The 27,976-nt window shown below is 40.9% G+C and overlaps 1 protein-coding gene across 1 annotated transcript; it reads left to right on the top strand.

The window, feature by feature from the left end:
• Positions 1-99: 99 nt before the first annotated feature.
• Positions 100-27,976, top strand: ENPP6 (ectonucleotide pyrophosphatase/phosphodiesterase 6). The gene is made up of 8 exons (XM_035111720.2): positions 100-432; positions 7,946-8,125; positions 14,049-14,160; positions 14,933-15,074; positions 17,219-17,398; positions 18,951-19,088; positions 23,115-23,238; positions 27,068-27,976. Exons 1-8 carry the CDS (start codon positions 192-194, stop codon positions 27,271-27,273), a joined length of 1,323 nt encoding a protein of 440 aa, XP_034967611.2. The 5' UTR covers positions 100-191; the 3' UTR covers positions 27,274-27,976.

Raw genomic sequence — 27,976 nt, 5'->3', positions numbered from 1 at the left:
TAACTTTTAAAGTCTGGCCATCCCAGTTACTGCTGCTGTACCTTTAAACTCTGGAATCAAGCCAGCCAAATGAGAGCAAGCAGTGTGAGGTCCAGCCCTTCAGAGCAGCTTCAGATGCCTCATTGATAGTTATTGCACAGGGACAGGCGGTGCTGACAGTGCTCTGCCAAGACTCCTCTCCACCCAGCAACATGGCAAAGCACATGGCCCCCTTTCTCCTGCTTGTCCTCACCCTGGCAAGCTCATCCCTTGCACTCCGAAAAAAGCTCCTGCTGTTCTTGATTGATGGGCTTCGCCACGATTATATCAGCGACGAAGCACTGGAATCCTTGCCTGGCTTCAGAGAGATTGTGAACAGGGGGGTGAAAGTGGATTACCTGACACCAGACTTCCCCAGTCTTTCCTATCCAAACTATTACACCCTGATGACTGGTGAGTACATTCTTTTGACGTTCTCACTACAGGGCTCTTAACAGCAGGCAGCCTTCATTGTTGCATATTGCAGAAAGTCAGTAGTTTTTGTAACACTGTGGGGACGAATACGGACTAAATTTTTAAATGAGGATTCATCCTCGCTGAAGATTAAAAGGAATGACTGGAATGACTGCAGGTCAGTCTTAACTATATATATATATATATATTAAAAAATTCTCAAGTTTTTGTTCCACTTTATTCTCAAGAAAGATACTTTCCCCCACAAATATAATCTTGTCAAACAGTTAGACCTTGTTGGCTCATCTGAAAAGCAAACAGTATGATCAGATTTAAAAAAAAATAAAATAAAAATAAACTTTGACTATTAACTGTAGTTGTGATGACTCTGTAGTAAACTACTTAACTTCTCCCCTCAGGGAATATCAGGCATTAGCAAAAGAAATTAAACGATTAGAAATAGAAATACTTTAATGTCACTGTACCACTTGTTTACAGTGAGATTAAACGAGCCCCCCCTCTTCCCCACAGTCTCTCAGTCCTTGTTGCACTCTGTGTGATTCTAGGATACAGAATACTATTCTCAGCTGGTGCATCTTCCATCACTGGAATACAGTATTAAATTGTGCTGAGTAACTGGTTATCTGAATAACTGGTTAAGATATAATTTAACAATTACTGAAAACAGACATTCATTTATTTGAGGGCGTGTAAACACATTTAATCATTTTATGGATCATTTCACTATATTAAGCAAAATTTGCATCAATTCTAACTAAAACTGAAGATATTGTGGCAGGACAGGACGGGGTTGTTGTTACTGTATTTTCTTTCTCTTTTTGTCTGTTGCTTGTCACAGTTGAGAATGTAGATGCGTCCACAGCAGGTTTATATAATAAATAATGTCAGGTATGTAAACTTGGAGAGCGTCTAAAGTGTTCTCCAAGTTTTCATATTTTGCAATAAACCTTTCTTTTCATCCTAAATAAACTGCAATTTATATGCTTCTCTAGAGTACTTCTAATATTTCCCATTCTGAGCACTTCTGCCAGCATCAACCACACGTGACCCTGGCATAATAAAAACCCTTGTAAAACCGGCATAATGTCATGATTTGTGACTTCGTGCTTGTGCTGTGGTAGGTACATTGTTTCCTGCGTTACAATTAGCTCTATGATCAGCAGATAACTACTTACCCGGCTAGCCACTGAAAGGTCTTACCCCGAAGAAGCCCCATTCACTTCCACAGGACTCCCTCAGAATCAGAAGATTGGGGACTGGAATTTCTGCGGTGCTTCCAAAATTCACTTTGCTTCCCATTCCGGTTATGCAGCAGGAATGTGTGAGAAAGAAAGAGAATATAAACAAGGGGCAATTGGCCCAAAAACTGTGCAAGGTTCCTGGAATTTAAAAAGCAAGGCACAAGTTTTGTATGATCAAAGCACTGCACTTGAATTAAAGAGAGAATCTGCAACAATTTACGTGTTATCCAAATACATACAGCACTCTGCACCCCCTGGATAACTAAGGCTGTAACCTGCATAGGCTTGCTCTGCATGTTGAGAAGCGTCCAAAGCTCAGCAGTAGAACATCTGCTTTCAATCCCTGGCATCTCCAGATAGGGCTGAAACCCTGGACAGCTGCTGCCAGTCAGTGTAGAGCAGGGGTCAGCAACCTTTTTCAGCTGTGGGCCGGTCCACCGTCCCTCAGACCATGTGGTGGGTCAGACTATATTTTTTTTGGGGGGGGGGGGAATGAACGAAGTCCTATGCCACACAAATAACCCAGAAATGCATTTTAAATAAAAGGACACATTCTACTCATGTAAAAACACACTGATTCCCGGACTGTCTGTGGGCCGGATTGAGAAGACGATTGGGCCACATCCGGCCCACAGGCCTTAGGTTGCCTACCCCTGGTGTAGAGACAAAACAGAGATAGATGGACCAATGGACCAGACTCAGAATAAGGCAGTTTCCAGTGACAATCACCCCTGCCGTGCAATGATGAGAAGAAGGTGCTGGGAGGTAGGGCAGCTGGAAGAAAGCACTCATAGCCACCGAGGACACTTGTTCTTCCAGAGACAGTGATAGATCTAGGACTACTCTCAAACTATATACCTGCTCCTTCAGAGAGAGGGCAACTTCATCCAAAACAGGCAACTTGCCAGTTCCCCAACTTGGGAGCAACTTGCCCACAGGGTTTCTGTCTTCCCAGGATTCATCTTCAGTTGACTGGCCTTTATCCAGCCCCTTAATAATTCCAGATATTGGTCAAAGAGACTTGTTATCACCTCAGAGATTTGAGGAGTAGAGAAGTAGAGCGGAGTGTCATCAGCTTACTGCTTACACACCTTGCTCCATATTGCCAATTGGAATGGTCTTCTTTTCTACCCAGTCCCATCTGGTTTATCAAGTTACTCCTGGAGTAGGACCTGGGAACAAACCCATCACTACACAGGAGTGGCTGCTAGGTGAGAGTGAAGCAACAGACACTCATTTGATTACAGTCACACTACAAAAATGCAGTAAACTTCCTTGTGCCATACTTGAAGAACAAGGGCTATTGGTCTCACAGTGCACTACTTACCATACTAGAGGATTTTGATTGGGCAGGAAAATCACAATAACCACACCTAGGCTGCATTTCTTCAAGAAATAATTCTTGCAAAGGGGGCACTGGTGCTGGTGTTGCTCCCGTAAATGCTCCAGCAAGATGGCACACCACATAGCTGTTGGTTGGCAAGGGAAAATAGGTACAAAAAATAAATTCCTGGATGCCAAGATCCAGGTTTGGGGCAAGTACTCTTTGGTGAAAGAACCCCAGCAGGTTTTTTTTTAAAAAAAATTACAAAATATGCAGCAAAGTAAAACATGGAAATATAGGCTGTTAGACATTTAAAAGACACCCTCTAAGTTTCTTCCAGAGTTTCCCACTTCCACCAGCACAGAAAAAGACCAAATGTTTGGTAGGTTAAAACAGTTTTCTTACAAACTTTTCCAAGGTCAGATTCATGTGCTTTTTCATGCAACATTCAGGAAACACAGGCAACAAAACTTAGGTTAGTTCCAAAGTGGTGAAAGTTCCAAAATTATCAGGTACAGGAAGACAAAGATTGCTTGTAGAAAAGGTTGAGGGGGAGTGACCTAGCTAAGTCTGGAAATGTAGCTCAATAAAGGCATAAGTAACACTAAAATGCTATTTTATCAGGAGTGGGTACCAAGGTGAAATTTTGGTGTTCCTAGTTAGTTGCAGGTCCCCTCTGGACTCTATCCAGAAGAGCCAATTCTTTGGTCGACACAATTACTCAAGGTCAAAGCAGAGCTCAGTTTTGGAAAATAGTCTAAAACAGTTTGACACACTGCTTTGCAGAGTTGGTTATCACCCAATTGCAGGAAAACACTCAATTGGCACAGTGGCAATCCTTTTAATATATTTTAACTGAGCACGGTACACTCTTGCCTTAATTGTCAGCCACCCGGATTCTGTACAAAGAAGGATCTTTCAGGAAAACCACGACTGGTACATGTTTGTTGTGATTATAGCCCCAAGTCCGTTCACATTAGTGAAACACTCCGGTGAATGCCAGGCAAAGACTCCTGCTGTCCCAGACCTGTTAATTTTTGTGGTGGTTAAGTACTGCTTTAGCTCTGTGCATTTTTATTCTTCTGCTATGTGTTTTTAATTTGTTTAATGCGATGGAGTTGTATTCATCTACTGTTTAGTTTTTAAAATTGTGTAGTTCAGCCTTTTTCAAGCACTCTAGCTGCTTTGGACTACAGCTCTCATTAACCCCAGCCATCAAGGGTTATCACATCAGCATAGGCTTATTCTATTTACTGTGCATTTTTCTTGCACTTGTAATACAATATAAAAACAAGAGCAAATAAAAAGTAAGTTGCCTACTGTGTTATCGGGCAGTCTGTAAACAAACAAATAGGGATGTAGGTTTCCTGAATCATAAATATTCACAGGTGTGCAAACATAATTTGCAAATATAGAAACATTTCTTAATTCTTTATTCCAGCTCTCTACCTTTACAGTCCATTGCTGTTAAAAATCCCCCCCACCTGCACTGCCAGAGAAGATTATCATCTCCAGTAAGGGAACAACAAATGAAGAGTTTTGAGGGGGGGGCCAAGCATCCAGAGACCCAATGCGCTATACAAAAAGTAATATGGAAGTACTTTCCCCTGTTTTCTGTAAGGGGGTCAATAGCTCTTTAACCTACGCTGCATTACATCTGGGCTGACTGATGCTAGAGGATGGGAACTCCCTGCCATCTGAAGCTTGTCAGAGGCAGTGAAGTGTAATCAGGAAGGCTACAGCAGCAGGAAGATGCGTGAAAAAGTACTTTTCTAAGTGCAAGGAGAGACTGTTGGCGCTGAAGTTAGATAGAGAATGTGGTGATGGGATGCTACAGTAGGATTCCCCACCCCCACCCCTGATGGTTTAGATCAGGCACCCCCAAACTTGGCCCTCCAGCTGTTTTGGGACTACAATTCCCATCATCCCTGACCACTGGTCCCGTTAGCTAGGGATGATGGGAGTTGTAGTCCCAAAACATCTGACAGGCTGAGTTTGGGGGTGCCTGGTTTTAATTCAAGTTGTGAAATTTTTGGTCAATTGTAGGACATGTCAACGGATGACAGAAGGTCAGATTAACTGCAGCAAGCTGATTCCTACATATTTGAGGTCTTCTTCCCGTATAGAACATAACAAAGTATGATAACAAATGCCAAAAAGTAAAAGGGATAATCCAGAACTGAGTGGTGAGGACACCACTCATTTCAACATACTGTACTTAAAGGTAAAGGGACCCCTGACCATTAGGTCCAATCGCGGACGACTCTGGGGTTGCGGCACTCATCTCTCTTTACTGGCCGAGGGAGCCGGCATACAGCTTCCAGGTCATGTGGCCAGCATGACAAAGCCGCTTCTGGCGAACCAGAGCAGTGCACAGAAACACCATTTACCTTCCCACTGTAGCGGTACCTATTTATTTACTTGCACTCCATGCTTCGAACTGCTAGGTTGGCAGGAGCTGGGACCAAGCAACGGGAGCTCACCCTGTTGCAGGGATTCGAACCGCCGACCTTCTGATCGGCAAGCCCTAGGCTCTGTGGTTTAACCCACAGCGCCACCCGCGTCCTTACTGTACTTACTATGCTACAAATCACACAGCTAGTTTCTGTGATCACTTCCATGAACTGCACAAGTACCGGTACTCCTGAAAGCAAAATTTTCATAGAGAGACGGGGAAGGCTTAGGGAAATTCTTTTCATCTCAGCCCTCCAGCTGTGTTTGCTTGTTTAAAACATTTTTTATTATCACCTACAATGAAATACCACATTTAATATAAGTATAATGATAGTGACCCATCTTACAGGGACGTGAAATGCTCTGGAAAGGAAAAAAATTATCAAGTATTGTTATTATACGGTTTTAATCAGCTACAATGCCTCCTCTGTGTCTACAAAAACAGTGAGCCACAACAATGGGTAGTTAAATACAGCAAGGGATGTTATGAACAGCCAGTTATTACTGTTACAATGTTTTGCATAGCAATTCATTGTGCAGTAAGTTTTGCCTACCTAAATCTTCAAGAATACATCTGTTACGACCTAAAAAGAGTCCAGTTAATACTTAATTATGAAAGAAACTGGTGTGTGGGGGAGGACAGGGAAGAGAATATGATAATTTGTTCGCTATCTGGTGACAAATCTATTACATGGGACTGGCCTTGAAAACTGTTCAGATATTACTGCTTTCTGGCAGATTCAGCCCTACCATTAGGAAGGATGAGGAAGCTACCTCAGGCAGTTGATTTTGGTATCCTGAAGGGCAGAAAATAGTTATTTATTTTGCATATTTCTTCTGGGGACAGGTAGAAGCACTTATGGGATTTCTTATTTTATTTTTTGCCTTAGGTGGGAAAATGATTTGACAAGTCTTTGATGCTGTGCATCTCAACTTGTTTATGATCATCTGCAGTACTTCAGACAGCAAGCTGTCTTGGGCCAACCTTGCATATAATCTTTCTTTCCTTTCCAGCATTTGCCAGATTGCATCCAAACTTGGCAGAAAGTGCTGGTGTTTATTTATAAAGCTGTTAGGGCTTACCTATAAAGGCTTACATGATCAGGAAACAAACACTATGCCACATGTAAAGCCCCACAACAGATGAATCACCCCTGCTTTGCAACTTACATAAATTTGTTGAGATAGAGGTGAGGCTTATGGAGTAATGACTTCTCCACGTAGATGTAATATCTTTGTTAAATGGAACAAAATTATTGAAAACATTCCTGTTCCGTTCCATCATGTTTGGGAGAAATATGTGATGCCTGCTACTACTCCCCCTGCCCCAATCATAATTGGGTTTTATATTTACATTTTACTGCTTTGATTCTAGTTTTATTCTGTGGTATGATTTTTAAATATAACTTACCAATGTGGTGTAGTGGTTAAGAGCGGTAGACTCGTAATGTGGGGAACCGGGTTCGCGTCTCCGCTCCTCCACATGCAGCTGCTGGGTGACCTTGGGCTAGTCACACTTCTTTGAAGTCTCTCAGCCCCACCCACCTCACAGGGTGTCTGTTGTGGGGGAGGAGGGGAAAGGAGATTGTTAGCCGCTTTGAGACTCCTTCGGGTAGTGATAAAGCAGGATATCAAATCCAAACTCTTCTTCTTCTTCTTCTTCTTCTTACCATACATTTCCATGGGTGCTCTGTAGCAGCCAAGAGATCTGAGGTATTAAATGTCAAAGGATTGCTCATACATGGGAAGAAAAGCATTGGCATTGGCTTTCAATCCAATTTACTTTTTCTAAATAGGGTTCAGTGCCATTATTATTATTATTATTAATCTGCATGTCACACACCCATTTCTTGAATAAGTTTGCTGTTATTCTTATAATGTTTCCATTGAACAAGAAGCAGCGGTAGAGAACAGGTGCTTGCATAGGTGACCCTTAAAATAAAAACAGTTAAAGGTAGGCAGCCCATCTTTATCATTAGGGGAGGGGCAAGACTGACAGCTTGTTCCGTTTGAGCACATTGACATGTACATCTGCCCCAAAACCTGCAAGCGAGGAACTAATGAAATTTCTCTTTGCATCTTCTTCTTCATACTAAATCAATACAACTTCAACTTTTCTCTCCCTATTTTGCCTTATATCAAATGCCAATCTAGGTGGTTTATGACAATAGAACTTGATGGCGTTTTACCAGTAATTTATTCATCCATACTAGAAAGGGAGCATGAGTTCCGCAGCTCTTCTGGGGGTGCACAATAATATATACTTTTCTTCAAAACTGCATCTTTACATTTATTACTTATTTGCAAGATTTGAGCTGGAGCAATTCTTTATCTAGTGCCCTCTAAGTCTAAGAGAGAGAAAGAAGTGAGACTTTATTCTACCTCCACAGGGCCTTGAAATGGGTATGGGGGTGTTATGACTGCTAAACGTAGCTGAGAAGTGAGGCTATAAAGCAATCCTCTCACCTTCTAGGTCGCCACTGCGATGTCCATCAAATGACTGGGAACTACATGTGGGACGCAAGTACAAATGTGTCTTTTGATATCGGCGTGAATCAGGAGAGCCTGCTGCCTCTTTGGTGGAATGGATCAGAGCCCTTGTGGGTCACTATGATGAAAGCAAAGAGGAAAGTCTTCATGTACTATTGGCCTGGTGAGTGTTGCTGAATTCTGCACTTCTTAAAATTGCTGACTAACATTACATGTTCTACTTTTTAACTGCTCTAAATGCAACCTTAAGATCGATCGCTCTGGCTCTGACCCAATAACGCACAGCAACCTGAAGGCTCTATTTGAAAAGCTTAAATACCACCAACCAGCTTCTTAGCAAGGAAAGTCAAGCAGACAGGAACTGAAACCGTCACACTCATTGCTTTCTCTTCTGGCATAGACTGGGACAAGAACCCTTCTGGATTAGTCCAAAACCCCATCAAAACCAGTATCCTATTTCATTCAGTGTCAGTCTAAGGGAACGTGCGCATCAAATGGCCCACAACCATCTCTAACTGTTATTTCATGGCAACTGGCACTCAGAGGCAAAGTCCCTCTCATTCTGGAGGTAGTATACTGCATGCCATAAAGACTAAAAACCATTGATAGCCTTGAATTTGTCTAATTCCCCTTTTAAGGACATCTAAGTCAGTGGTCATCCCCCACAGATAGCAGGGGATTTTAGCCTTTTAGAAAGTGCTCAGTTCACAGAGCTAGAGTAAGTAGGGATAGGAACACACTCACAGCACCTTTTTGGGTACACACCTCTGCACACGAAGAAGTCTTTAAGTGGATGGCAACACCTATTCTTAGCTATCTATATATTGTTATAGGCTGGTGGGGGTGGAGCTAGAAATTAATAAATGGTAGGATTTTGATTATTCTTGGGCTAGCCTATGCAGACAACAATCTGACCTAGCTAGGGCCATTAAGAAACAATACAGGGCCACTGAGGGCCATTGGCAATGCAGGGGAATTGCCCTTCCCACCTGCCCTGAGCCTACCAGGATAATAAATAAATAAATAAATAAATAATAATAATAATAATAATAATAATAATAATAATAATAATAATAATTTATTTATACCCCGCCCTTCTGGCTGGGTTTCCCCAGCCACTCTGGGCGGCTTCCAACAGAAAAATGAAATAAAATAATATATTAAACATTAAAAGCCTCCCTAAACAAGGCTGCCTTCAGATGTCTTCTAAAAATCTGGTAGCTGGGTATGATGGCACAAGAATATTTTGGGCCTTTGGCTCAAGGCTTGGGTTAGCTGAGAAAAGGAGCACAGACCCTAATAATAATAATAATAATAATAATAATAATAATAATTTATTATTTATAACCCGCTCATCTGGCTGGGTTTCCCCAGCCACTCTGGTTGGCTTCCAACAGAAGTATTAAAATACAATAATTTATTAAACATTAAAAGCTTCCCTAAACAGGGCTGCCTTCAGATGTCCTCTAAAAGTCTGACCCTAGTTGAGGACCAAGACACCTGGAATCCCGTGCACAACTGGGCAGGGATTGGAGTGGTCTGCTAGTGCTACCACAACCAGGGCAACAATACTGTGGAGTATTTGATGTCATATGAGAAAGCTGCACAGGAGTATTTTCACCCTGACTGCAATTTGCAAATTGTTTAATCCAGAAAATACATATGTGCTATTTTTCTAGAAAAGGAGGTGCCAGAACTCACCACTAACACCTCATTTGTTCTCTCAGAATAGCAATGGCGTCCACCTGAGAGATGCCAGAGCTGAATTCCTGTGAGTTGCCCCTGAAAAAAGACCTGCATATGTCAGTTGCTTAGTGTAGCTGCATTGAGAACCATGTTGGCACTTATCTACAGTCACCAACAGATGTTCTATCATATATAAATGGATCCTAACATTTGAGCTGCAAACCTTTGATATTAATCTCACCAAAATAGTATTCGATCAATTCTGTTCATTAGGTAAAAAGCATATTTATTTCAATGAATATTTTCTAATACGTTTTCCAATAAGAGCAGTATTTTGATCAACATTGTCAATGTATCAAGCCATTCCTCTTTTGTATCTGGAATGCCAACATGCAAATATAAGTTCAACAATTCCCCCTTTCCATTAAAGATTGGCATCTATAACCCAGAGGTTAATGGGCACCCCAGGATATACTGGTGTATTTCCTAGTAAGTCACTGGTTTTGCTGAACCCACAAACCACTTTCACTTTGGAGGATGGTAACACTGAATATGGACTGCAAGAAGATCAAACCTATCCATTCTTAAGGAAATCAGCCCTGAGTGCTCACTGGAAGGACAGGTCGTGAAGCTGAGGCTCCAATACTTTGGCCACCTCATGAGAAGAGAAGACTCCCTGGAAAAGACGCTGATGTTGGGAAAGATGGAGGGCACAAGGAGAAGGGGACGACAGAGGACAAGATGGTTGGACAGTGTTCCTAAAGCCACCAACATGAGTCTGACCAAACTGCGGGAGGCAGTGGAAGACAGGAGTGCCTGGCATGCTCTGGTCCATGGGGTCACGAAGAGTCGGACACAACTAGACGACTAAACAACAACAACACTGAATATAGAACTACTGACAAAACTCTTGAGATATAGCCACTGGATATTATGCCTTATTTCTACAAATGGAGTCCCACGTTAATATTGCTTTTGTAATGGGAATAGTTTACTGTTGCTCCTTATGTGTGTGCACACTTTGATATATGTGCAGGACTCTGTGTGTTTGTGCACAGAGAATGCCAACGAGGCAGCTGGCCTACTCATTCATGTTCTATGCCAATTAATCTCATCTTACCACATATGCACTTAGTCACGTCTCCCCTCATACAATACTGCATAAGACCATTCAACAGAAAGGGCAGTGTCTCAGCAACAGACAGATACAATAATAATAATAATAATAATGACAATACAAGTTGGCATTTCCTCGATTCTGACAGGCAGAGAAACAAGCCAAGCCATTCTTCCTTTCTTAAATAGGAAACCTGATGAACAGCTAAACTATCACAGCCCGTTAAGCCTTGCACACAAATTGCTATTGCTGTCAGATGTTCTCCAAATCCATCCAAATGGAATCTCATCTTATGATAATTCCCAAATGATTATTTGACAATGTCAACCTGTACAGTTTTTTTAATAAATACTTGTACACAGCATAAAGTCATTCGATGAATTTTAAAACATGAATCATTTCATAATCAGAAAACAGATTCCGAACTAAGTTTTAAAACTGTAGAAACTATTAATTACTGGAGGATTTTGTCTTCAAAAGTTAAATTGCACTCAATTAATGTGTCTATTTCAATGGTTAGACACCCCCAAGTTAGGCAGCAACATTTTTAATTACTCCCTGATTAAAACAATTAGGACAAAATAAGCATTAACATTTTAAATACTAGAGAATGCTTAATTAAAATCTCCTGTACTGTATTTGAAAGCCACCCAAAACAAGGTATAAAAATCTATCTAAAAATGGTAAAAGCTCAAAAATGGTTTAGTCTCAAGAGGAAGGGAACTCCTCCACAGTTACAGTGGAGCCAGTTAGAACATCTCTGTACATGACTTTGCAATGTACACAAGAAAATACTATCGTTTGCTCTTAAAGATGACAGTGCCATGGAACTAATGCTACAACCTCAGAACACTTCCTTGCCCGTGCTTGGCCCAGAATGGACCATGGATGATCACAGCAGGAGTTGGGAAGAAGACTGTATTCTGCCAGGTGTACAACATGGTTCTGAACCACTGGAATCCCTCACCTACAGTCTAAAGTCACACAGTCTAGTCAGAAGATTTGTTAAACTTGAAGAACTATATGCCTCAGAGCACATGGTATCTCAGAATACATGACATAACTAACATCTGCGCATCAACACTTTTGTGGATCACTGATACTGTTGTGGAAAGAACCATGCAAATAAATTGACTGCTTTTGAGCTCCCGATTATTATTGATAAAATGTTACAATCCTCTCATCTTTTTCAAAACTTGATTTAAGGTCATGTCAAATAACATTTTGAAGTGACTATGCAGCTGCTCAGTTTGTTTATAAGAATATGGACATGTTTACTTCAACTAAAGTCGAATGACCATGTCACTAGTGAATTTAAAAAATCTAAAGTACAAAACCACAAGTTCCATTCCTTTTACCCCTCTCCTTCTGCTCAAGACATTTCCCAGACCATTTGCAGCAATCTGGAAACCTTTAAAAGAGTTGTGTTATGACATTCAGCATACAACTGCTAAACCAATGTTTAGATATAGAATTGGAAAACGATAGAGGTTCAAGTCTCTGTGTCAAACATATAAAGATGCAGGATACCATACATAATAAGAAAGTGAAATGAAATATCAGTTTTTAAAGGCTCAAACAGTACCTTACTATAATACGGTAACTACTACTACTACTATAATATAATACTATAATACAAAATAGTGAAACTGGGGTGTCTAAATACCAAAAGAGATAAAGGCAGAGGAATCAGACAGACTGCAGATGGACAAAAGCCTTTGCAGTTAGTTGTACCACTCTAAGCGAAGGGAATAGCCCTTTGTGTAGGCTCTCGTCCCCTCTGTTGACTGGTTTTGGAAATTTTTGTACAGTTTCAGAAGCTCCAGAACCTGCCTGATTGGAGATGGTGATGGTGGGACAAAAATGTGTGCATCCTCAATGGAGAATAATGACTGTGTACCTGTCCTATGATTTTGAAAAATTGGTCTTCAACCTTAGAGCCCCCCAAGCTATGCTTTACAAAATCATGCTTTTGCTCACTGTTTCTACCTGCTGGCAAGGAGGAAATACACAATGCCATAGAAATAAGGCCCATGTTCAGGTGGGTTTCAAAGTTTAGGAAAATGTGCTTTATGAAGCTCTGTATAGGTCAGACAGACATAGTAAAACGCAGCAAAAATAAAATAGGACCTGAAAGTGGAAAAAGAACAATAATAGAGAAACCCAAGAACACAAACAATTACTTAAGGCAGCAGAAAATGCTATGAGGACCATCAACACCTGGCCTCTTAGGGCAGCTACTGAGAACTAGTACAGTAGTCACTAGATGATACATAAATTTTGAAAGCATGTGATTCGTTACTTATATAGAGAGCATCTGACATTCCTCAGTGTACGACTTCCCAAATTACTTGTTTTCTCCAATGCCACCACCATTTCCCCTCATTTCTCCTCTTGTTTGACTCTCCTGGGACTATTCGAGGAAATACGTATTACAGAACTATGATTTCAGGGTGCCTGGGTTATGAAAATCTTAAATTGCTTGTGTTTTTTGTTGCTAAGCAGAGCAGCTATAAATATTACGGTAATACTAAAACATGATTCTCCTGTGTTCAGAGCTCATGCTCCCCCCTTTAGGAGTTGCCACAAGCTTCTAGGACTCAAAACAGTGCATTTTTTCTGGGAAAGGTTTGAGGTGACAGAAAGTTAATTGGTGTAAAATGCTTTAATAAGATCCTGTGGGGAAAGAGATTCAACATTTCAGTTCCAGAAAGAGGTTTTGCACATCTAAATGGAAAATATTTGGTAAAAGTATTCTTGAAATATAGACTATTGCTGTTCTTAGTTTATTGTAATATGGAGCAGTGTAACTGATTAGTCCTATACAAACAGAACTGATTTTTGAATAAAATTAGAGTTTTTATTTGAAAAAAATTGGTTGAATTTTAAAATAGTTTAATTCTAACAAGCAATTAACCAAAATGGCTGCAAATCCTTCAGATTCCAGTTCTGAATGTTCAAAATTAGCCCTTCTCTTTTGGGAACATATCAGGGATACACAGAATTCATGTCTAAGGTCAACATTTTTTATTTTCAGATTTTGGGTTTCAAGGCGGATGTTTACGGGGTGCCCTGGATATTTTAGGGGAGTGCAGGGGGAGGAGAGAAAGATGAAGCCCTGCTGCAAAAGCAGAACTTCACTGGTGCAGGCTTATATATCTTAGTCTAAGAGTTAAGAGTCCCTTTCAATATATCCATCCCTATCTAAATATTGATGACATTATTTAAATTCGTAATTCAAAATTTGGAAGCTGAATTAAACTAATTAAACGCTTTGCTTTAGGGTGTGAAGTTGAAATCCTTGGAATTCGACCTACTTACTGTCTACCATATTACAGTGTTCCAACAGATGGCAATTTCTCCAATGCTGTAGATAGTGCTATTGAGCTTCTGAGGTAAAGTAATCAAATGTTTTATTTATTTCTCTGATCTGAGGAGTAAAACCTTCCTCCCCATAAGAGTAGCAGCATGATATGATAATAAAGGTAATTCATTTTGGTTTTCTGCATTATGGGAGATGGGAGAAAGGGCCCTTAATTGAGATAATGGAGGGAGGGGGTGGTGGATGAAGGGGAAAAAATATGGCAAAGACCAATAACATTTTCCTCAGCTCCCTCTTTCTTTTCATCTCCAGTTAAATTTGCCACACAGACACACACAGATGAGGAAAGAGGAAGAAGTCAATAATGGTTATGAATGTAGCACTTTCCAGATGGAAGATTTCTACCTATTTATACAACTGTCTTCCCAATGTACAGTATTCTGAAGATTAGTTCGGCATGCTAAAAGCCACTGAAAGCATCAACACAAACTGGCATTACACCATAATAACTGGTTGTGTGAACTTTACCATTAGTTCTGAAACTGCTCCACTTGGAGCAGCCTATTTACTTGATGACTATATCTATAAACTGTCTTTTGGACAAAACATTTAGGGTGTAAAAAAATGGCTTACGATATAAGAAACAACGGTGCAATGGGGTGGAGGAAGAGGCAAATTAGCAAATTCAGGAATGTAGAGGAATTAAAAAGCATGGCCTGCGCCTCCTCTGTCTGCACATAGCATGAAAAAATCCAAGTCTTAGTGTTGATGCTGAAAGATGCTTCAACATGGTAGCATACTATACTTGTTTTACACCTAACTCTTTTGTGGTGTTGCCACTCTAGAAGCGGCAGAGCGGATATGGCAGCAGTGTATTATGAACGGATTGATGTAGAAGGTCATCACTATGGCCCCTCATCTACTCAGAGGAATAATGCCTTAAAAGCAGTGGATAACGTATTGCACAATATGACAAAGCTTATCAAGGTTAGTGTTACTTAGAAGCTACAGGGTCTGTTAATTGCCCCACAGTCCTTTCCTTATCCTTGTTAAACATTCTTCGTAACTATTCATCAAAGGTTTCATCACACCTTATATATACATCTACACATTGTTTGAAATGGTAACACATATTGTACATGTTCCAGATGTGAGTCACAAATACCTATGGCTCATATAAGCAGAGGTCCCACCACCCCAACAGCAAAGTCAGAATGCCAATGTATGCATGGAGTACCAATAAATTCAGCGAGAAAGTGAGAGGATTGTCGTTTTGTATGCTCCACCTCTTCCAAGTTAAAAGGGACAACTAAGTGCCTGTCTTGAGGGCCCTTAAATTACCGGAGTCTCCAGGCTCAGCATCAGGCACCTTCAATTGTAACATCTCCAACCCTTCCTCAGCCACCCAACCCCATTTAAGCCAAATTGTGCTTTCCAACTAGCCATTAAAGGAGCCATCATAAAATGGAAAGGGGGAAGAATCTCTTTGCCCTCTCCCTTGCCATTTGAGCACTGAGCAGAGCTGGGAGAAGCCTCTTGTCTGAAGTCTTGGATGTGGAACATTGGGGTGACTTGGTACATAGATTAACATGTTCCCTCAAAGAATGATTAAATCTACCATGTTAAACTAGAAAATCAGTGGGCAAGGACTGCTCAGACACACTTTCTTGGCATCCACTGACATTTTGTAGCTATGAAATAAATGTAGTAGATGCGCACGCATAACAGATTGATTCACGTCATCCAGATGACAGCATACAATAAGCATGAGCTAGTAAGATAAAACTGCAGCCTGCCTGCTCATAAGAGTGGGAAGGTGGAAGCAAATTTAATTGATTCTGCAATAACTGCAAGGTTATTCTCTTGATCTTTAAAAGCCTTGCGTTGCTTGCAACCTACACATGGAATAACCATCTGAACATTAAATCCACCAGCACTCCGATATTTCAAGACCTACACATATAAAATACTGCTCAAGAGGTTAGAATGAGTGCTAGTAGCAAAAGGGTTTTATGATGTTGTTCCTGCTACTCCTCATTTTATGCTAGTCCACCTACTAGATTTAAAAGTCCTTTAAAAGAGGCCCCGTGGATACAGAGTACACATGTTCCACGGGGCCTCTTTTAAAATACCCACTCTGTATTTTAAAGAAACTATAAAGAATCAGAGAAAGTTAGTCTGAAAACCAAGAGGGTAGTAACTTAGTTGTGACTAACAGCAGAAACAGATGTTAATTTCTCATTGTGCTACCTGTGAAGGAATATTTATTGTGCAGCCACAGGGAAGCCACCAAAACCAGCCTCCCTCTGGCAAATGATCCCTGCTCTGGTAGGAATATGTAGTCGCAGAAGTATTCACTCAGAGAGGCTTCCCTGGCACCATCATTACATGTCTTTAGGCACCAGGCAAAAACATTCCTCTTTACCCAGGCCTTTAGCCATTAAAATGATGATGTTGATGTTGATGATGATTTGGAACATCAAATTGTAAATCTCTACCGCTTCCAGCCATTGGCACTGAGAATGAGCGCCAGGCATGCAGAGACATTACCTGTTTATTGTACCTGCACCTTGATTTGTTTGTGGAAAGTTTGCAGGGAGGCTAGACAATGTTGGCTATTTATTGAATTCTGAATTGTTTGCAAGGGAGGCTGCATGATGTTGCATCAAATAATTCATCCTATTTCTCCATCACTTTCCTTATCCCCCAAAGCCCAAGCTTTTTTGGGGAAGTGGGTTGACTGTGCAAGAGTGTCACACCAACTTTAACCGTGCAACCTGAATTTGCCAGTATGGAGTTGAATCCCACCCAAAAAAAACAGCACATCTGGAAGGGCCCTTGCAATCAATGGTTGCATCCTCATCACAGTGTATAGCGTATATATTCCATCTCTAACTAGACCCATTTATTTCAACTTAAGTGCAATTTTCTCTGAATCAAGACTAGAATATTATTTGATATCAGCCCCTTTTAAGCTTGGAATGGTGAAGGGATTATTCCCCCACAGCACATTTTCTTCTCAGTGATGGCATGGCAGGAATGGTGAATCTGCTTACCGAACTGAAAATGGGAAGTGCATTGTGTATTTTTTCCAAGCTGCAATCACAGTCTTTACTACGGTATCTTGACAGGACAAGGGCCTGCAGAATGACCTGAATGTCATTCTTTTCTCGGATCATGGGATGACTGACATTTACTGGATGGAAAAAGTGATCGAGCTGAGAAATTGTATCAACATGAGCGATGTTATACAAGTAAAGGACCGAGGTCCTGTTGTAAGCCTGTGGCCAGCCAAGGAGAAGCAGTCTGAGGCAAGGGACCTTTTCTTTTCCTTTACCCACTTTGTGCCAATCAGGTTTTTTACCCTGCTTTCCTGTACCGCTTAACACCCAGTTCTGCTGCTTGGCCTCCATACTCTGGCGCTACTTGTGCATTCACAGGAAAGAACCTGGTCCTGGTCCATTATTATTATTATTATTATTATTATTATTATTATTATTATTACAGTCATACCTTGAACGTTCCAGCTCCTGAATGATCGAAAACCAGAAGTGAGTGTTCCGGTTTTCAAACTTTCTTTTGGAAGCCGAACATCGGATGGCACTTCCGTAGTTTCGGATTGGCTGAAGGAGCTTCCTGCAGCCAATCAGAAGCCACACTTTGGTTTCCGAATGTTTAGGAAGTTGGACCGATTCCGTTCGACTTCCAAGGTATGACTGTATTATTATTTTATTTTATTTATTAAATTTGTATACCGCCCTATACCCATAGGTCTCAGGGCAGTTCACAAGATAAAAATCACAAAATAAAAACCCCAAATACACAATCAAATAAATAAAACAAACAAAAGAACAAACTAAAAACAGCCCAATAACCCCCTGGAGGTCTACTGAAGGTAAATAATCTAGACTAGGAAGAATTACACGTTGTCTACTAGCATCCTAGAGTCATGCATCGTAGCCCTAAAGGCTTCCTCAACCTCGACCATCCAGATGTTTTGGCCTACAACTCCCATGATCCCTAGCTAACAGGACCAGTGGTCAGGGATGATGGGAATTGTAGTCCAAAACTTCTGGAGGGCCAAAGTTTGGGGATGCCTGGCCTAAGAGATTGGTCCATCCTTTATGCGTCATCTTGACCTCTGAATCACCTTCTCATCAATAGGTCAGATTTTATCAACTGGGGTCGACATGTCACTTTAAACTACAGTTGAGCTTAACTATGGCATAAAGGCTTGTGCATGGAACAAAAAGTGGCCACTTGGCTCCTTCCTGTGCCTTCTGCTGCCATAATGACACCAGCCAAGCCATAGTTTGGCCAAGGAACATGTACAAAAATGCATACACTATGACAATGTGCACACAAAAATGCATATATTCATGAAAATAACATACAAAAATGCATTACATTAGGGAAATAGAATTTGCAAAATTATGTGTGCAGTATTAGGTAAAATTCACGGATAATTTTTGTAGTAGTAAATTGATGTGGAAATGTGGAGAACTGAAGAAAAATTTGAACTTGAGAAACCAAGTTCACCAATCAGCACTTCCAAGTAAATGTGCACAGGACTGCAACCTTAATATGTTTCAAAATATTACTACCTAGCTTTGTGACTGGGTGAGCTAGGAATGCAAATACTGTAAATTATTTACTTCTCAGCAAGATGGGGGTGCAGAAGTCCAATTTCCCCTCCTTTAATTATATCCAAGCTCAATATTTTAAAAGGAATATTTTTTCATGGGATTTTCTGCACAAGTTAGTAAGCCCACAGTGTTCCCATAATAGCTGTTTTTAAAAGGCCATGTATCCATGCCAGCAATTATGATGTAAATTGAGGCTTCATAGCTTTTTTCTTTGCAGGTATACAATAAACTGAAAAATGTGCCACATATGACAGTTTACAAGAAAGAGGATATCCCTGCTCGATTTTATTATAAAGAAGGGAAATTTGTCTCTCCTTTGACACTTGTCGCTGAGGAAGGATGGTTCATAGTGGAGGTAAATCATCTGTGTCAGGGCTATACAAGTTTGAATAAGTGACCTGTCTGATGCTTCATAAGTCCTCTAGTGGTTTTTTTGGTTTGTTTAATAAGTCCCTTGTGGGCCACCATACATGGTTGATATGCTCTATTTCGCTTGTTGGGTCCTAGATTGTACTGACAGTTTGTATGAATTATTTTAAAGGCTGTTTTTCAATATAAACATATTCTAAAATTATTTTCACAATATCTAGTTCAGGGTGGGTTAGCATTTTATATTAAATGTTTTCTCTCTCTAAATGTTACAAACTTTGCTGATACAGTACTGTTAAGGTTCTTCCGGAGTAAGTATGTCTCTTCCTGCTCTTAATTTTTATTGTTTCTAGATTTTGAGAATATCCTTCCACTACACCAGTTGTCCCTGAACCACTTTCATGATTAACAGAACAGAATTTCAAAAATGGCTTATTATATAGTGAATAATTGATTTTTAATTTCCTTCCTATCAAAGGCACTGTAAAATGGCTGCCAAACCTATTCAATATTATATTTGATATATTTTTAAGGTGTTATTGTTGAAAAAGTCTAAGCAACTCAACATGTTTTTCTTCTTCTTAACTGCTCCATCTCACATCATTTTGAAAAGGCATAAGCAGAGCACAGGTGTCAGAAATGTCTTTGTCATGTTAGTCATCTGCACCATTTTGCATACAATCAGATCTCATTTTTAAGCTTCCTACAGGTCTAATTATTTTATTGGCTTCAGAAAATGTCTTTAATTCTACATCTGGTCCTAAATTATAGCCCAGTGGTTAAATTCACTTTGATTTCTTGGGTAACCCTCAAACTGTGGATAGCACATAGTGGTGGAAGATTTCTTGGGGTGGGCAGAGGGCATCGGAGTCTTGTTGCTGAGCAGCTATGTGCAGAGCTCAGTGGAGTGGGAGGCCAGCCAGCCAGAATAGTCTCTGAGGTGTACTTGCCTGGAAGGAGAGTCAGCATCCAAAGTCAGGACCAGTCCTAGGGTCAGGCAAACAGCAATCCGTGTGATCAGACAGTCCAGGGGTCAGGGAATCTGATGATGAGCGAGTCAAGACAAGCAGGAAGCAGCAAGCTTGGGCCAGGAACTGCAAGTGTTGTTACCAGCACCTGACTGCTTTGGAAGCTCTGCTTAAGAAAGCTGACACCAGCTGGTTCTCATCAGTGCCTCCTCTTCTGGGTCATTGAAGGCTGATCAGCTGCAGGTGGAGTCTCTCCACCTTCAGGCTGCTGTTCAGCAGGCAAAGCTGACTCCTGGCCCATGACAGAGGACCTGACCATAGCTGTCAAGTTTTTCCTTTTCTTGTGAGGAAGCCTACTCAGCATAAGGGAATTTCCCTTTAAAAAAGGGAGAACTGGACAGTTTTCCAGATGTGGGAAACATGGTATAGTTGAATGAAGTTTTGCAGCTCACAGGAGGAACAATAGTGTGCAAAATGAAAGTAAAATTTTAAATCTTTTTAGTAAAAGTATGTGATGATGTGTGTGCCTACTTTAACAGATTATCAACCATTTTGGACCTTACTAATACATAAAGGTATAGGTATAGGTACAAAATATAGGTACAGTTACCTTGGGTTTGGGTCCTGCCTGTGACAAATATGCAAAACCTGAATGTCACTGGCACGACACATTATCACTTGTGTTGGATTTTAGGCTTATACAGTGGAGAGATGCATGATTTCTGCTACACACAGTTGCAGCATAAAATCTGCCACTGCCTCTGGTGATGGGGTGTTCGAATCCCCCTTCCTGTATGAGTGATGCCAACAACTACAAGAGTGAGCAATGGCTCGATCCAAAGAATGATGCCCTTCCAATTCATAGCTTCAGTGAATTCGAGCTAGTAACACAATAAACTGATGCTGGAATCCCTTTTGATTTTTATCTGCTTCTATTTCTGATGAGAATCCTTGCCTGTCAGCACTGTAGTCATTAAAAAAATAAAAACCTTTTAAAACTCAGGAGCCCCTTGAGTATCCATACATTTCTCTGTATTTAATAGTCAGCAGATGTACTAGATAATTGAACAATTCTAGCTGACAAATTAAATCTGTTTCCTTTTCTCTATCTATTTTTACTGACAGCACTCAGAGTGAGCAAAGGGGGAAAATTGGCTCCCCCTTCTAACTCCAGGGCCCCTTTACACCACTGCTCTGTTTAATTCATTTCCAGACAGCTAGCTGTCAGTGGTCTGCACAACGTCTACCACGTTTGCTAGCATTAACCTATGGCCTGCCAAGTCTTACCTAATTTGCAAAATAGTCTTATGCCAGCATGACATGGCTCATCTAGCAGCGTATCAAAACTAATAAATCAAAAGTGCCCTCTGCTCAGGTCCACATATGAAGAAAATGCCAATCAGTGGTTGAGAATGAAGTCCAAAAGCTCAGCAACTTTTCAGTACTTAAAATCAAACATATTGAATGTATGGGATAATACATTCAAATGTATTATAGGTTTTCTCATTAAACCAATATGTCACCACAGTAGTTCAGCTAAGGTGGAAGTCAAAAACAAAAACAAAACAAAAAAACAGGACCAGAGTTATCAGAATGACATTGGAAAATGGGGTGTGTGTTAAAGAAGCATAAAGGTAAAGGGACCCCTGATCAGTCCAGTCCAGTCGGTCCAGTCGTGACCGACTCTGGGGTTGCGGCACTCATCTCACTTTATTGGCCGAGGGAGCCGGCGTACAGCTTCCAGGTCATGTGGCCAGCATGACAAAGCCGCTTCTGGAGAACCAGAGCAGCGCACGGAAAGGCCGTTTACCTTCCCGCCGGAGCGGTACCTCTTTATCTACTTGCACTTTGACATGCTTTCGAACCACTAGGTTGGCAGGAGCTGGGACCGAGCAATGGGAGCTCACCCCGTCGCGGGGATTCGAACCGCTGACCTTCTGATTGGCAAGTCCTAGGCTCTGTGCTTTAACCCACAGCACCACCTGTTTTACAGGAAGCATACATTCCTGTAAAAGAAGGATCGAAGCCAGCTCTTCTCAAAACCATTGCTTGCTGCAGCTGTTGTGGCTGAAGTGATAAACCAATTTATTGTTTAAAGGTGAAGGTGCAGTGTGCTGGTGCTAAAATTTGGCCACTTTTCTCTTTCCCATTTCTGCTCCAGTATTTGGCTTAGCATTATGTCCAAACCTGGGCTCATAGGTTGTATCTCTCCAAACAAACCATATGTTATAATCAAAGTTTGTTATTGGCTTACTGGTAGTGTTTTGTTTGGTGGGAGCCAAAAATGGCTTAATTGTGGTTTAAAAGATGCAGAATACAGAATAGAACTCTATAGTATGGGGGTTCATGGGATAGCTGGAAGAGATACCAAGCCCTTTTCTTAAATTTTCTTGACGCTTACTCACAAATACCTCCTTGATAGACGGGTCATCCTGAATTGTTTACGCAAGCAAGGTTGTAGCTTGGAAAGATGTCTGAGTTTTCTTCCTTCTCTTTGAAAAGATGAGGGCAGTCACTTCATGAAACACTACTGACCTGTTTGTGTTACGGTAACATAATACTGTGCAATGGTATTTAATCTATATCAACTAAATGACCGGTTAGACCCATTTACACAGGGCTCTCATCTAGGATGCCCTTCATATTTTTTATTTTACCAACCCTTTGTCTATGGAGGACTAAATTGCAGTGCAAAATTAAAACTAGCATGGCAATTCTATACAGCATGCACACTTACCGTATCTAGGGCATGTTTCACTGAACATGGGACTTACTTTTGAGTAGGCATGCACAGATTGTGCTTCAGTCATTTAATGTGTAGGTTCTGTATTTGTAGTGCTGTATGACCTTTTGTGAAAGCAATTAAATACAATTACTTAATTTAATGATTCTGTTCTTTAAATCCATTCATCTGCATGATCACCTTTACTTGGAAGGAAGTTTAATTAGTTTCACAGTGGAACTTCTGCTCAATAACTATGTTTAGGACTGAAGGCTGAGATGTGTAACACATTCATGTTGAACATAATTTCTTTCCCCTGCAGAGCAAAGAAAAGCTTCCATTCTGGGAGAATGGAACTGGGAAAAGAGATGCCTGGCAGAATGGATGGCATGGCTATGATAATGAGCTGATGGATATGAGAGGATTCTTCCTTGCATATGGGCCAGGTAGGTCAACTGGAGAAGTAAATAATCACCCTATTTCTTCCTTGCTTGCAACTGATGCAGTTTTGGTGCTCTATGTTGATTGTGCAGTGGTATCTCGAGTTACAAATGCTTCAGGTTTCAAACTCTGCTAACCTGGAAGAGTTACCTCGAGTTGAGAACTTTGCACAGGATGAGAACAGAAATCATGTGCCGGCGGCACAGCAGCAGCAAGAGGCCCCATTAGCAAAAGCACGCCTCTAGTTAAGAACAGTTTCAGGTTAAGAAAGGACCCCCGGAATGAATTAAGTTTGTAACTAGAGGTACCACTATATGTGGACACTAGTTAATCGTGCAGATTCAGCCTTTCTGCTACAGCAAGTGTGGGAAAACCTGTGGGCCCTCCAGATGTTGTTGGACTCCAACTCCCATCAGCCTCAGCAAGCATGGTCAATGGCCAAAGATAATGGGAGTTGCAGTTTAGCAATGTCTAGACTAGGGCCTAAGGTTCCTGACACTGTAAATGAAGCAGAAACAATAATTACTCTACTTCCAACTTCTATGCCTTGTTTTAAGCTGCTTGGTAAAATAGCATTTAACTTGCCTTACCAGCATATTTCCAGTGACTTTGTTAAAATATATTGTCCTGGCCATTATGAACTACATAAGGGAGCACAACTAATAAAATTTCTTTCTGTTTTGAGAGCACAGAATGACAAAGTGTAAATCTTGCATGATAGGGAATCTTATTTAAATCCTAATCCTAAATCTGTCACGAGCCAGAGCAACATAGGCAATATTTATTTATAAAAATATTTATAAATAAAAATATATCACAGTGGTTTGGAACAAACAATATGAAATCCTAAAATGTTAAAAGCAAGTTAAAAACCAAAAGAATTAAAAACAAGCATCAATATACCATTGTGGGGGCTGTACTCTTTATTGCCTGCAAAGGCCTGGTGGAATAGAAAGGTTTAAAAGTTGGCACAGAAGGTTCTCATTGCTGTAAAATTATTTCCTTTCCCCACCCTCCAAAATAGGGCAATATTTATTTTGTTTAATATTACAATACACAGACATTACAGTTAAAATTAAACCCGTTAAGTAGGTCTGTGTAAGCCGCCACTCAAGGATATCCAGTATATTATAGTTAAAGGAAATTTTCTTTTGAAAGCTATGATAATTGTGCTGGGTTGAGAGGTTGCCAGTATTATGAGATTTCATCAGCTACATTGGATGTTCTTGAGGAATGTTGGCAGAAGGAAACATTTAGCTGTGCCCCCCTGTGTTTATCAAAAGTCTGGCTTGTCGTGAACTGTTTTTGTTCTTGGGGTTGCAAATTTTGAACCCCTCTACCTACAGTCAAGGCTTTGTGTACTTTTTATTGTGTTAAAAGAATAATAATCCGTCATTCAAACCTTACGGAGAAATCCTCTCTCCACTCACAGTAAACAAGGAGCAATTTTTCAAACATTTCGCCTTGACCCAATCCTTACTTTAACTATTCATGTTATTTGTCTGTTATCAGAGGAGTATCTTTATTTGTGAAAGCATTGAAAAAACAGCTTCTGTTTGTTGGAGAAATAAGTTCTTTCTACTGAACTCAACAGAAGTATTCCAAGCAGTACTTGTTGATTTCCCAGAACCAGAGCAATTCAAAATTATTCAAGGCTAAGATGAATTCTCATGCTCTATTCTTTGTCTGTTAAGCATATTCAGTCCAAATTACATCCAAAGTCATCTCCTCCTCACAGAATGGGGTGGATAAGGTTCATTATTTCCTCAACTGGTATAAAAAGGCTAAATCACCAGCAACATATCCAACTGCCTTTGATTTATCCATTGTGAAAAACCACATCCTATAATTATAATTGGGAGGACTGAGTTGGTTCTTTATCAGGTAGGATCCAAACACAAAATGGTAAAAAAAACATGCAGAGGTGTGTGTGTATTTTCTTGCTATGTTATCTCAGTGTCTTACACAGGAGCATAATGCCTTATATTGAATCAGACCATTGGTCCATCTAGCTCAGGCATCCCCAAACTGCGGCCCTCCAGATGTTTTGGCGTACAATTCCCATGATCCCTAGCTAACAGGACTAGTGGTCAGGGAAGATGGGAGGGAACTGTAGTCCAAAACATCTGGAGGGCCGAAGTTTGGGGATGCCTGATCTAGCTCAACAGACTCTCTCTGTTAAGATTGGTAGTTCCATTTCCCTCAAGTGTTTGGATTTGGTGATCTCAGAGGCATAGCTGTCAAGTTCTCCCTTTTTTTAAGGGAAATTCCCTTATGCTGAATAGGCTTCCTCACGAGAAAAGGGAAAACTTGACAGCTATGCTCAGAGGCGGCATTCCCTACAGCAGTACCTAACCGGTAGAAGAAATCCATCCCCATAGAGCTGTGTATGGTGCTGTGGTCTAAACCACCAAGCCTCTTGGGCTTGCTGATCGGAAGGTCGACAGTTTGAATCCCCACGACGGGGTTAACTCCCATTACTCTGTCCCAGCTCCTGCCAACCTAGCAGTTTGAAAGCATGCCAGTGCAAGTAGATAAATATGTACCACTGTGGTGGGAAGGTAGACGGCATTTCCGTGCGCTCTGGCTTCTTCCTCGCATCCCGTTGTGCCAGAAGCGGTTAAGTCATGCTGGTCACATGACTCAGAAAGCTGTCTGTGGACAAACGCCAGCTCCCTTGGCCTGAAAGCAAGATGAGCGCTGCGCAACCCCATAGTCACCTTTGACTGGACTGAACCATCCAGGGGTTCTTTACCTACTTTAACCTTACCTTGTTGTAAAGCTGAAAATGCAACTCTTTACCTAGGCCTTTGACATCTGAGAGAGATATTTTAGGACCCACTGTATTCTCTTGATTGTCATTTGTTTTACCTAAATCATGGTGAAGGGAAGTGAGGGCTTCTTAATCTTAATCATATTATTATCTATACTGGCTGGCAGCAGTTCTTCAGGGTCTTAGGCAGTAGGCCTTCCCAGGGGCAGCCTAGTGATGCTCGGAATTGAAACTGCAAAATAGATGCTTAACAACTGAGCTGTAGCTGTTCCCCATACCTGGACAATCTATGAGTGGAAAAAGGAAGTAAAACATAATGGAGCAAACATCTCAAAAGCAAATGTTAAGGTTATCAAGGATACGAACAGAGCTAATGTGGCACGATGGCCATATATGGAGAAATGAAACATACAGTCAAAATTACTTTGCAGAAATAAGCCTTAGCTGGATTCCGTCCCAAACTGACCCAGGATGGCAAGGTCTGCAGCAGAGTTGTTACTGTGAAATTCATCCAAATTGGATCCTTCTGCTAGTGGGTAAAGTAAACTGCAACATAACCTGAAGTCAAGATCCAAGGATGTGATTAAAGGCAAAAGAACAGTGGGTAGAAGACAACACCAAACACAGAATACAAGATACCAACCAAACCAACAAAACGTTGCTTAAAAAACAATACTTTTGGAAATACCCACACCTGCTCACGGTCAGCAAGATCCAGTCATTAGGTTAGGAGGTTCTTTCGCGTTCTCTCAGATCCTCTGATATTGGAACAGAGGGCCGATTCACAACATGCACTAATAACTGTGCAGTAGTGGCTGAAAGCAACTTCGCATTGAGGCTGACTAACTGGTACTGTATAGTAAGCCTTCATGAGAGTACTATGGGGAAAAGTGAACATTTAAATGGGGATCATGCTTGCTAACTTTTGTTTGTGTTGCTAAAGGCTTTCGGACCTCATGCAAAAGTGAGGCAAACGTTAAATTTCAGGTGATATTAATTTAGCTTGCAGCATCGCAAAGTACGCTACTGATCTAAAATCCCTCATTGTCATTTTGTTTCAGATTTCAAGTCTAACTTCAGAGCTGCGCCAATCAGAGCTGTTGATATTTATAATGTCATGTGCAAGGTTGCAGGAATACAGCCATTGCCAAACAATGGGTCCTGGTCGAGAGTGCAGTGTATGTTAAGAAATAATGCCAGTTTGGCAACATCATTCCAGTGGAGCAGCTCTGCACTGGCACTACTTCTGTTTGTATTGTTTGTATAACAGATCTTGTTACTCCGGTCCCAATACAATGTCAGTCAGTGTGTCCAGTCTTTTTTTTCATTCATCATTTGAATAGCAGCATTAACAGAATGCTGTCTGGGGTAAGATTATACATATGCATTTCTGAAGCATCAAACCCAGTTTCACGTGTTTATCGGCACAAAGAAACCTTATGTAAGCTTCTAGTTCTGGGGCATGCACTACCAATGAGGGAAAGAAGGAATATTTTCCATGGTATTCGTCTCCAGATCCCTAACCAGCCTCTAGGTGATACAAGCACATGCTTAAGACTAAAACAGGCATCCCCAAACTTCGACCCTCCAGATGTTTGGACTACAATTCCCATCATCCCTGACCACTGGTCCTGTTAGCTAGGGATCATGGGAGTTGTAGGTCAAAACATCTGGAGGGCCGCAGTTTGGGGATGCCCAGACTAAAAGGTCTACATGAAATCTAGCAATTCTGGTCGTATAAGTCTTCCTGGCTTTGCATTTATCTACATTTAGAAGGTGTATGGAAAGCTCCATTTGCTGACTAGACAGCCACCCCCACTTAGGCTATCCCTTAAGCCAGGTGTGGGCAGAATTCAGGCTCGAGGGATCTACTCCACTTGTATCCCCCACTTCCACCTTTAATATCAAGATCCATCAACCTGAGCCTGGTGCAAAAGATTCTGAACTCAGCGTAGTACCAGAACTGAACT

Source organism: Zootoca vivipara, chromosome 9, assembly GCF_963506605.1.
Source record: "Zootoca vivipara chromosome 9, rZooViv1.1, whole genome shotgun sequence".
Lineage (NCBI taxonomy): Eukaryota > Metazoa > Chordata > Lepidosauria > Squamata > Lacertidae > Zootoca > Zootoca vivipara.
The sequence above is the reverse complement of the archived record's forward strand: the minus strand, read 5'-3'. Positions and strand labels throughout refer to the sequence as shown.